We start from the raw sequence: 12991 nt of genomic DNA on the forward strand, positions 1-12991 counted from the left end.
CTGTACCTTAAAAATCCTGACATTTGGGAGTGTCAGTTTGTGCTAATGTCATTAAAACTAACAGGGAAAACGGATACATGTAACAGCTTCAAACAGTAATTTCTTATAAAGTCATTGGCAAAATCCTTGATAGTTTCAACATGCAAATAACTAAGTGAAACATTAGTAAAGTCTCCAACAAGGGCAAATGCATACTGCAGAGAACAGTGGAAGTTCTCCCCCACTTTTACCACTGACTTTCTGGAGGAGAGGACAGGGAAGATTTTACTGTTCTTAAGTAATGAAGAACCTCTGGCGACTGACAGTATAAATGTGAGCAGGAGTATTTTTTCTTTGTTATAGGAGACAAATTATATTTTGTGTGCACAAACTCAGAATTTAGTTTTTAATAATCTTGTTTACATTTGCTTCAGCACTGAATGATATATTGCAGTCATCCAGCCAGAAAACTTGTCCAGCACATCCGGATATTCATTCCAGTGGAACACGTTGCATCACATGTGTGCTCGCTTGGTCGAAGTCAGAGGCTGGAGGATGCAGGAGTGGGTGGCTGTCTAGTTCTGGCTATGAAGGGAATGTTGTGATTTGGACATCCACCGAGAATTTCAGTTTTTCAATGGGAGTGGCGTGTGCTTTCAGCCTTGTGGCTTCAAGTTAAAAATTACTATTGACCTATAAACAGTGGTTTGAAGTTGCTTTACATAACATTGCTCAGTAGGCAATGAGAAGTGTAATTTCAGGCTATAAATAAGCAACTTATTGAAGTCAACCTGTTGACCTCATTAAGATCTATACTACTTACTGTGATCAACATACTTTATTTTATGTAAGCACAGACTTTTTTAACAAAATAGAGGGAGGTTTTCTGCAGCTTTTTCCTATGCATTTTCATTTTTTTCCTCTGAAACTCAGTTTGTCCCTGTGTCACAGAGTAAGGATGTTGCCTCAAGCCTTGTGTAGGTAAGGATGTATGTAAAGTAAATGGAAGTTTACCATAGCTCAAAAAAAAGAATATATACAAGGAATTCATTGATAATAGAGCATTTTTGGGGGAAGAAATCCTATTGCATAACAAGACAAGCAAAGTTGGAGACTGAAGGAGTATTGTAATACACCAGATGAAATATCAAGAGATAAGATACCACTGTTATTCTGATTCACATTTGGCTGACAGAGGTCTACCATTTAATACAAAGTAATTTGGGTGAGACAGGGGAATAGGATACCTCATTGCACACACACAAGAGATGGACATCTTTAAGTAGTTAAAAGTAGAAAGGAATAGCTAATAAATATCTTGGTTAAATTGTTGTGGAGAATATGAAATAATAACCAAATCAACTGTTTCTTGAGTTCAGTAAAGTCTATACAAAGGGTAGAAATGTTATATTGTTGGTCTGTAGGAGGTAGAAGGGATGACTGCAATGATGTGCATATTGGGAAGTAGATGTGCCCTGGTAAGTGTGTTGTATATATCTTGTCAATCAAATAAAAAAGCTGTAGGCATGTTCATATTAATACTTACTATTTGTGGATCAGCACCTATAGGTAAATGATACCTGACAAAACACTGTCAGTGCACAGTAATTGTCCAGATGATTTTCTAGACTTGAAGTGGGAAAAACACAGGCAATAGGACTCTGTGTATATTAGTACAGCAATGTGTCTGAAAAGAAGATGATAGGAAAAAAAACATAAGGAAAAAGTTTTAGGAAGGGCTTGAAGGAATAGTAGTGTGATAGGATGGGTTAAATAAGTAAATAAGGAATTCTGTCTTATTTTACATGTGGAAATGTTGAACAATGACACAGGGCATGCTCTAAAGGAGTATTTGCATAGCAGTCTGTGTTTGGCCTGCAAATGAAAATGTTTAGTTCTCTCCCAAAGAGAAATTAAGAAACCCATCAAAATAAAATGTGAAATAAATTATTTTTGTGGATTTCCCATTACTCATCTAATAAAAGATTACTTTTTTTTTCTACGGAGATGTGACATTCTCTGTTGAAGACTGAGAAGCCGCATGGTGGGTTTTGGGGCTGTGGAAGATTGAATAGTGAGTCAGAACAAGGAGGGTGGTGTAGTCTTTGTCTCCCATACTCAGATCAGTCTTCTACTGCTTATGAGTCACATGTAAACTACAATAAAGTTGTAGGTGACACTCTAAGTCTTGGAAGATGCTTGGACAATTAATATTCCTCATCATATATAATTTATAAATATTATATAACTTGTATTTTAAAGAGGCTTAAAACATGAGGATGTCGCCTCACGTCAGCAGTGTATTAATAAGGAATACAACAGGAATGTTGCTTAAGAGTTCTTACATAGAAAAGAAGGAAAAATCCTGGTCTGCCACATTACCATGTGGTGTTACTCAGTCAATTTCATCTTTATGGATGAATTACCTAGGTGTGTTAGACAATCTAACAGCTCACTGTGGCTGAAATATTCCTACTTTTTTCCTCCACTTCTCCCCTTCCGCTTCCTCCTTGACTCAGACTTCATCTTCCTACTGGCTTGTTTGTGCCAGTTCTGGCCCTTCTTAGACCCATAAACTGATTTAATTCAACTAGCAGAAAACTAACACCCACCCGCTCCATTACCCCCCACACAACCCCTAAGTACAGTTTGTGCTGGAATAGAAAGTTGAATTATCTGCACAGAGTCTCAGAAGTGCCATAGATGGGAGAAGGGAGATGGTGGACTATGTACAAGAGCAAGGAGAAGGACTGCAAATCTATTATAAAGTAGGCATTGACTTTCATGTTGAAATCATCTCTAAAGATAATGCTTGCTCTGAGTTATCTGACCAACCTGATTACCTCTGCGTCAAACAGAACAAAACATCTGTTCAAAGGAAAAACAGCTAATTCCTGGAGTTTCTAGCATCCAATGGGCTGCAAAATTCTTAAAAACTGGAAGGGCAAATGACTGCTGAGCTGTAAGGATTTCATCACAGGCAACTTGTGAGAGGCCTTGATGATCTCATTTTGGTCTCTTTGAAGTCAGATGGGCACCTGTCCATTCTGTGTTACAGTTCCCAAAGACTCTAGAGGGAGTCAGAACTTGCTGAAGGTAAGCCACAGGATCAGCCAAGAAGGAGCAAGAGAGGAAATAGGAGTGAAGAAGCACCATTCCATTTTGGCAGCTGTGAGGTGACCCCCAGTGCACTCACAGAACCGCACTGTGTGCTTTCTAGAGTGGAAGGCATCTCACGAGCAATCCACAACACCTCCGGAAGCACACGCAGCACATGCCAGTAAGAAATACTTCTTGGCAAGAAGCAGCTCAGAGCTAAGTTGTTCTTACGGACCACCTGAAGTTTTATCACTAGAAATGGTTGGTTTGTTCAGACTGGACAAAAACAGTGTCTCCTAGAGTTTAAAAAATCAAAATCCTATGCAGAATCCCTGTTAGATCAATTAAGGAATGAGTAAAAGATAGCACCAAGTTTTTTACTGTTCTTGTTTTGAAACATGCTTAAGTTTTTCTAATACTAGGAAGAAATCTCACTATAAGCTATATTTAAGCCTCAGCTGTATATTTAGAATATGCTGTGCTATGTCTAGGAGAAGCAGCCTTTTAATAGACTTTTTTTTAGAGGATTAAAGGTTGGATTTTCCTGTAATTTACAATGGAACTGTGTATGATGCATGATCTTAAAATCTGAGAGAAGTTATTCTATAAAGCATAAAATCTTGTTTCTGTTCTTTCTTCAGCTATTATTGTGTACAGGTTGCCCTGGACCTGGAAGTGCAGCAAACTCCTAATGAAGTTCATACATGCTGGATTAAATACCATAGCTATGATTCTTGCAATTGTTTCTATGGTAGCTGTGTTCGAGTTTCACAATTCCAGGAACATTCCTAACATGTACAGTCTGCACAGCTGGATTGGGCTGACTGCTGTTATATTTTATTCTCTCCAGGTCAGAATCTAACTGTATTCATAAAAAAGTTGTAAATTTGAAGAATGTGTTGAGTAAGTCATGCACAATAGGCCCTCACTAATACCCTCTAACTACTGGGATACTGATTTTACATTCTGTGATTTTGCAAATTAGCATGTAAATGTGGAAATACTGGATCCTTGACTTCAAAGAAAAATGTATTTTAAAACATATTTTACTTATTTGTTGGGATAATGGCAGTTTATTTACTCTTCAGTTATACAGTAGTGTGTTTCAAAGCTCTATAAACAAGTTAAAGCGATTTGGTTTGTTGGCAGCATATCTAAATACAATCAGAGCTTTGCTTAAGGAAGTCACAAATGAAGTAATTGTTTTTGTATTTTTCCAGCTATCATAATTTTAAGTAGTCACTTCTTGGCCTTAAGACTTTTGTTTATCAGCAGAACAAGTGCAGCAGGGAGCAGTGCAGATCTAAAGGCTCTGACATCTGAATGGCTAACCAGTTTTCCCAAATCAGCAAAACTTGGATAAATGTTTGTGTGCATGTTTTTAACTGCTCCTGTTGGCAGAGTATGAGAGTTATCATAATCTAAACTGAGCTAACTTGGTATGTTTTGCATTTGGCATACAAGAGTAGGCATGCCATGACAGTGTAGACATACAGATGTGATGTTTCTGCCTATATGTTATTACACTATGGAAATTAATTTTTTCCTTCAAATTGTGCTCAAAATTAATTCTTAAGATACTGTGACAAAAGGAAAAGTTTATTCTGTAATAAGAGAATATCTTAGCCTCCATATATGGCATTATCAAAACTAATAAAATACTACGGAATATTTTTTCTAATGTATAAAAAAAATCTGGAAAAATAATTTGAGAGCTGGAAAAACTATCTTTCAGTGAAAGACTTTAAAAGTTCCAAATGCTTAGCAGATCTAAAGAAGATTAAGAACTGTCTTGTTTAAAATGTATTAAAAAGCTTCCCAGGGAGAAAATACCAGGCTTTTTAATCCAGTATGGAAAGACAAAACAAGGATTGAGAATGGAAGTTAAGATGAAATACGAATGCATGCACTATTTCTAATTTAGCAGTAGGGGTGAGTAATGGTAGAACAAACTAAAGAAGGGATGCAAACTCAATATTACTGGGCAACCCTGTGACTGAAACCATGTGACATGATGGGTTATCTTCCATCACAAAATTAGGGCTAATGGGAGGACTCACGTCCCCTGAATCATGTCACATCCACACACATCTTGACTCTGTAAATACCAGCTGATATATTGAGATGTAGACTGTTGCCCTTCTAAAGACATGTACTTCAACATAACCACAACTCTAGTGAAGTAAAATTACTTAGTCCACAAAAGACAGAAGGCTAGACTACGTTCTGATCTTCATTTATGTGTAAATCTGTAACAGAGGCAGAGAACAGGACTTGAAGAGACTGTAAAAATGTAGCTACTCTCACTTTTAATATACTACTGAATTAGTGACACTGAAAACTTGTGTTTCCGCTACTTCGTTTGCTTGTAATTTCAGCATTACCAGTAAGTTTGGACACTGATACTAGGTGGGATTACTTATAAAATATTTCATGTCTGCTTCCCAAGTGCTAATCCAGAAACATTGATTTGGTTTTGAAGGGAAACACATTCAGAAAGAAAAATGCCAATTCTTTTCAAACTTGCACCTGAAGACATCTCAAAATGGAATTTTTATTATGACTTTTATTCTGCTTGAGAAGTGTCCCATGTAGCTTTAACTTTGACTCTGTTTTGGTTTTAGCTTTTCTTGGGTTTTGCTGTCTTTCTGCTCCCTTTTGCTCCAGTTCCTCTCCGAGCAGCTCTCATGCCAATACATGCTTATTCTGGTCTTACCATCTTTGCAACGGTGATTGCAACAGCTCTCATGGGAATCACAGAAAAGCTTATCTTTTCATTGTAAGTATTTCTTTTTCACTTGTTTATAATATAATTCATTGCAAACTGTACTTCTGTTTGCACAGAATAATGTCTCATATTTGGACATTGGTTTGGTTTGTTCTGTTTTAAAAAGACCCCCTACCTAGCAGGAGACGGCTGGTTTAGACCAGGATTGTCTTTAAAACAACTGATTTTTTTTTTTCCCTTCCCAAGGAAAAATCCTGCATATAGTGCATCCCCACCAGAGGCAACTTTTGTCAACTGTCTTGGTGTTTTGCTTGTCATATTTGGTGCACTTATTTTGTGGATGGCAAGCAGGCCCCATTGGAAGCGTCCCCCAGAAGCGAATGCTAAAATTCTGCGGCCCATTGGAGGAACTTCTGAAGGCACAGAAGCAGAATCTACAATGACAGATGGTAGCAATGCAGATAAATCTGATCTGAGGATCAGTAGTGAAGCAGCCAGAAAACAAAACCTCAAGCTTGATGAAGCAGGCCAACGATCAACTATGTAAAGAAAATACACAGAATAACTTTCCTGTTATACTGCCAAGCCCCCCTGGTTCCTTCCAATTTAGTTATATTGACATATAAAAAGGTTGTGGTTTTATTTTCAGTATGGCTTGCTCAAAGATACTCAAGTTTTCTGCATATGAATTTAAATTCCAGTAAGTCCCAAACATATTATATTGGTTCATGCTCAGCCCACATTTAAAAAATGAGAGCATGAATGACATCACATAATGGGAAAAACACATAATTGGGAAATGTTTTCCATATCACTTCTTAATTTAATGGTTATATCTCTAACAGTCATGAAAAGTTAACAAGATTGAGACTAAATTTTGTTCTGAGTGATTTTGCAGGTTATGAACCACAGTCATGAAGCATTAGCAGAATTTAGTTGGTCACACATCATTCTTCTAGTAATGTTCACTCTTTTAAGGCCCTGATTTCTCAAGCTTATTAACCCCCTCACCAGCTGCTAAGATCTATGGAATTTTAGGTCATTCAGGACTTTGCAGAGTTGCACCATAAAAATACCTAGTCTAAAATTTTGAATTAAAAAAAAAGGACTGAAAGTTTGTCCAAATTCTTTGTTAAATGTTATGTTTCCTTTAAAAATTTCTATGTTTTTGTTTTGGTTTTAATCGGAATGTCTCTGTTGACTTTTTAACCAACTCTACCAAATAGATTTTTTATCGACAACATTTGGCTTTGGATTATGTGCAATCATTACGAAAATCTAAGTAACATTTTAGACATCCAAATACAGAATTTGTCTTATTTGGAAAGCTATAGATACACACTCAGAAAAATATGTATAATTTAATCCAAGTCTTCCTTTTATCCCAGAAGGCAGCATTTTACTATCGTTATTTGATTGCACAGTTCTATTGATTTATGGTGCTAGACTAGAAATTAGGTTAGAAACCAGAGAAGACTGCTAGCAGTCTCACAGATGAAAGGAGCTTGAAGTGAGAAATGCTTCCTCCAAGAAACAGCTGAGCTTTGCTGATTTGATTAAAATGCTACCCATTAGCTGAAAGCCAATTTTGTTATCTCCACACTGGTGTCAAAGTCATCGTTACGGACACGAAAACATGATTTAGTCTATAAGCAAACTATATAAACTCTATGACTTTTAAAATTTGAAATTAAAGTGTTAAATAATGCAGTTTGAGTCTCTACTGGCACTTTATTTTTGTAGCTCTTTCTCCTCATTGGACTATTAATGTATTATGCTCATTCATTATTTTCACAGATATAGACTACTTATTTTTTACTACTATAGAAGAATAATTATAGTAGATTATTTTGTTGCATATGTGCAAAATTATGAGCCTTTCTATTATAATCTCTTTTAAAACCTGCAGAGCCCACTACAAGTCCAGATTTATCACTTTCCATGTTGCAATATAGACAGTTTCAGTCAGAAAAAAAATTCCTATTAAAAAAAAAAGACACATATTTTTATCTACTTCAGCTTTCTAAAATGTTTAAACACATTAAACTTTAGCAAATATGCAATTGCTGTAGTTCAATGTTGCATTAGTACAGACAATTTTGGTCATGAGGTATTTTGGATCTTTTTTCACAAGAAGCACCTCAGCTCCTGTGCTTTGTTACTTGATGTGTAATAACACTTACTTATTTGGTGAATGCAGCATAGAAAGCTAGCATAGTAAACGATTTGAAAAACTTTTCTGCTGTACCACTGATACTCAAGGACTATACCCCAGAGTTGTATGTTTTCACATACATATGTTTGTGGATGACTGGGACTCACCTAGTATTGGGGTATCGTTTCATTTGAGAAAGTACCTGCCTTTAAATGCCTTAGTGTAGAATGCAGGTATGACAGAAGGAATACTATCATATTGTGTGAGCACTCCTCCAGTCCCACTCTGTGCAGTGGATCGGACAGCTTTTTCCTTGTTTTTCAAATTCCGCACAGTTATCTCTCTTCTCTAAAACTGTTCTGCGCAGCTTCAGCATAAAGTCCAAATAGCACTGATAGCAGCTTTCTGAGAGAAAAACAAGAGCACTTGTTCTACATGATGTTAGTGCTCAACTGGCATGACATGAGTATGTTGTACATCCTATTACAAATTTATATATTGAACATTAGGTAGGAAGAGGGATTTGCAGTATCTTCTGGAGAAGATTAAATTATGCTGTCTTTTCTTCTGAAAAGAATGAACTCAACTGTTGTAGTAATTTACTGTGCTAGCTTGCTATACTGCACTCACATGCGCCACAGCATTTTAAATTGGTATATATTGACCTATTACTGTGTCTCATCCACCTGTGAAAATGAGTCATTCAATCCTTGCACAGCACTAAGTCATCAAATACAAGTGTGTTTGTGTGGAAGGTGGTCACTTGACTAAGAATTGTTCTGGAAGAAACTAACTGTACAGTATATTGGGAAAAAACACAAAATCTGTGATTTCTTTTGTCACAACACTGACTTGGATCTATTGAAATCAACAGCTTTTAGGTGAATGGTTCTATATGCTGCTAAAGTTAAGCTACAGTAAGCAGTGTGCCTTCTGTTGTCCATTTTATTCCGTTCAAGGGTAACGATACTTGAAAAAAATGGTAGCATTTCTTTACCTCTCTATTCTGATGATATAAAACTAATGGAAAATGAAGGATTAGCAACCTTTTGAGGGAATCTGCCAGATTATAATTTTTGGTTTTCGACTTTGAGGCTAAACGTGATAGTAGAAACTCAGTGGGAGCAGGAAGATTCCATTCTGGGAAATTATCATAATCAGTGATATCTCATGTGTAGGAGGTGTGGGGTTTTGGCTTCTTTGGTCTTTAGAAGGTCTCCGTGAGATGCAGTAGCTGTGAGCTCCTAAACCACAACTTTGGTGTGTGCAATTTAAAATGGACTGAACATGCTATAGAATTTTGGCTTCTGTTCTGAACTGATTGAAAAGGCCTTAAAGTATCCTTGCAACATATGAGGTTAGTTCAAGTGCTAAATAAAAATACATAGGACTTTGGAGAGTAATTTTCTTTGGAAAAACCCCCCATATTCCTAAAGCTCCTTCTCAGAGTGGCCTGTCATTAACTTTCCTTTCCTGCAACCTTTCCTACCTATGTAATAGGTAGGAACATGGGAAATAAAAAGGTACATTTTCAAACATATGAATGGAAGGTAGAACTCTAGCTTTTCTATCAGGATTTTTCTGCATGTTTGGAAATCTTCTACACTGCTATTTTTACAGGGACATGATTGTAAAGCTTACATTCCAAGTTTGGATTCCTATAAAAATCTAGGAATTTGCAAAACCTAATATTAAAAGTGTTATTTTTTAAGATGCCTGAAAAAAAATTATTTGTTAATGTACTTACATGCTGTCATGCAGTACTGCGCACAGAAGCAGAACAGTGGTTTTTACAACATTAATGAAACGGAGAAACGATGGTGCAAGTTACGTTTTAAAACTGAATGTACAGTAATTACATGTACACGCCTTACCACATGTAACCATGAAGATTGCATATGATATTGTAAATATGGATTACTTGTTTACATGGACATTTTATTTAGAGATGAAAAGATACCGCCAAATATTTTCTATTTCAAAAGACTCTTTGCTTCTATTTCAGAAAATTCCTTCCTCTGTTTCTAACTGTGCACAAAAAAGTAAAGAATTATTTTATTGTTTTATTACTCACAGTACTTATTTGTAGATGAAAGCAAATGTTTAATTAGAGTGTCTAGTTTCCTTATTCTTTTTTGTATGTTAATAAAAATGATTTTTCGAGCTTATGATGCCTCTGAGTTCAGATTTCTATTATGATACTAAACCACAACTTTTAAATTTGATAAAAGATCAAATTATTCTTATGATTACTTTTTTGAAAACAGGAGTATCGTTGTAGAAAATTTCTTAAATATTTCTTAATTCCAAGTATTCCTGATGAGCTTCCTGATTAAATTTATATACTCTGTAGTGTTAGAAGGATAATTAGTATATAACAGAAAGTCGCGGAATTCACTCTATAAAGAAAGAACCCATTTCACCTTCTGATCATAATAGAAATTCCTCATAGCAGTTGTTAGAGCGGAAAAAAATCCAAACCTATCCTCAGTCATGAGATTGCCATAGCAAATAAGGAAAGATCAGAAATTTTGATGTATGACAGTCATAAATGCACTCTAAGATCCAAATACCCTCAGATAAATAACAGCCAAATTGAATGCAGAGAAAAGGGTTTGACCCCATGCAATCTTTTGACCCAGATTTAATATCTGCACATCAAGTTACTCATCAATAGGTTATTGATCATAAAATTATGTAAATGGCAAAACCACCCGTATGAACATATCTGTACCAAGTAAGAAGGTATGTTCCTGAACTTAGTAAGATTAATTGGAAACTCTTCTAAAAGTGTAAACATAAACTTATTATTCTTGAATATCATACAGTTGTTGGCTAAAGCTTTCTAGCATCATCATGGAAGAGTAAAAAATTCTGTTAAAATCATCATTAAGGCAGACAATGTGCTGTATCGAAACTCAACAATTCCCTGTTGCTGATAACTTCCCTTAACTGTCTCCTGTAGGCTGGATTTTTTTGGGAAAGTTCTGGTAAAACAGTCCATATTTTTGCAATACACTGATTATTAAAAATTTAATAATAGCTCAGTTGTATTCACACTTGAAAGAGGGGATTTGCAATTTTGTCATGTGGATTGCATTTGTGTGGACAAGTGTTTTCTGTAAGTAGTTGATAGAATCCTTGTAACTTACATACAGACTCTTGCATTGTGTTATGGTATGAGCAACAATTCAGTAACACTGAATTACTATACAGGAAGAGACTGAAGTCCAGGTCAGAAAAACAGATAACCATGCCAAGCAATGTGGCTAACAAAAGAGAGTAGGTAAGCTTGAGAAAATCCAGATACTACTGTACATGTATCAGAACTTATAACAAAAATGACAAGGCCAGAGCTAACTCTAATAGAAGGAGTAGAAACAACTGGTATAAGTTTCAGAGTTCACTTATGTTTGCCAGATACGGTCATCATAGTTTACTAACCACCATATGTTAGCTTTGGGCTTGAGTTTACAGCTGAGTCCTTGGTCATGTAACCTGACTACTCATTGGCTCTCAAATTCCATCTTCAGCCTATCTCAAAGTCAAGCAATAGCTATAAATAGAGCTGTCAGAAAATGGATAAAAGTTGTGAAAATGATTGTAATTTTTATTTCAATCTTCAGTAGCATTTCATTCCAACAAAAAAAAAATCCAGCTAGCAGTGTGCAACATCTGGAGGATACTACTAAATAGTGTGATTAATAAGCAGATTTTAAACTGTTTATGTAGTAAAGGGACCTTCTCATGTGTATACAAGCAGTAATCCACTAGGTGGCAAGCACTACCAAAACAGCCTTCGGCAAAGCTAGTATATCCTTTAGATGATACACAGTGTGATGAGACACCTGCCTTAAAATAAAATTACAAGGTGAGTAGTCATAAAACAGTCATGGCAGAATTTATGTATTTAGTTCTATATTCTTTTAAAGAGTCCACTTAAAATACAGTATTTCTTCATCTCTGATGTTGGAAATCATTGTTTATTGTGCTCTACCTCAGACTTTTAAACTCTGTTTTGTAACTTCTGTGTGAGAACAAGCTTGGTCAAAAGATGCCACAAAGAGAACATAAGAGTATCCAAGTTAGGGCTAAGTTCATAAACAAGATATGAAAGCAAGAATTAGAAATAAACCAGGACCTTCCAATGATTTGATCTTGCAGTCTCACATAAAATTTGACCCTGAAAAAGTGAACATTAATGCCAATTTCAAATAATCAGAAAGTAAAGTTCTCCCTTCTGATACATACTAACAGCTTCTTTCTTAATTTACTATATTTGTGGATACTGACTCTGTAAGAATGGTTTCTGATATATTACGCTCAATATACTAGTTTCAGTACTACAGAAAGCTATTTTGTACATGGTACGCTAGTGCTACTTTTTGATCTGACCTGCTTACTTGTCCTCTCGAGATACACTGGAAGATATTTTGTCTCCTATAGCTAAGTATGGCAGTGATTTCATGGTGTCAGTAACAGTGGGAGTACTGATGTAGACAGGGCACTGTTTTTTCACAAAGCTTACTATTCATGTTTAGGTGAACAAAGTGGCAAAATTCAGTGTAATTCTGATTCTCCAGGCCTTTACTCTCATTATTGCTATGACTATTGGATCTGGTAGAAATACTATGTTAAAAGACCTCCAGTATAGGTATTATCCTAGCAATTCAGCTTGAGTGCTTATCTTCTGTTAAAAACATCGATTGCTGCTGCAGTTAAGGGATAGCTTATAAATCACTGTGGCAATGGGAGCACTAACACTGTCTGGCTACTGTTTCTGAGCAGATGAATAGAACAGAATTAAAAATACAAGAAAATTTACATGAGTGTTCATTGCTGTTATTACTGCATCTTTAATGAGGAATTGGAAAAAATTTTCCAGGCCCTGAACACACTAACAGGCCTCAATTGCCCTGACCAGCCTTACTTGGAACCCACACGCCACTGCCCATGAGTGTGGGAGCTCTAAATAAGTTTAACCTGGGTGCTCTGGTCTTTGCCTGTGCCCCACTGCACATGACTTTCTG

General features: G+C 36.0%; 1 protein-coding gene across 1 annotated transcript; it reads left to right on the forward strand.

Moving 5' to 3' along the window:
• Positions 1-3719: 3719 nt before the first annotated feature.
• Positions 3720-6389, forward strand: LOC104503771 (cytochrome b reductase 1; the record flags this gene model as incomplete). Its single annotated transcript, XM_010159512.1, has 3 exons — positions 3720-3928; positions 5703-5857; positions 6053-6389. Coding segments are annotated over 3 exons (665 nt in total), but the record flags the coding sequence as incomplete, so codon positions are not given.
• Between the last annotated feature and the right edge of the window lie 6602 nt (positions 6390-12991).

This window comes from Eurypyga helias, unplaced genomic scaffold (assembly GCF_000690775.1).
Source record: "Eurypyga helias isolate BGI_N326 unplaced genomic scaffold, ASM69077v1 scaffold48639, whole genome shotgun sequence".
NCBI lineage: Eukaryota > Metazoa > Chordata > Aves > Eurypygiformes > Eurypygidae > Eurypyga > Eurypyga helias.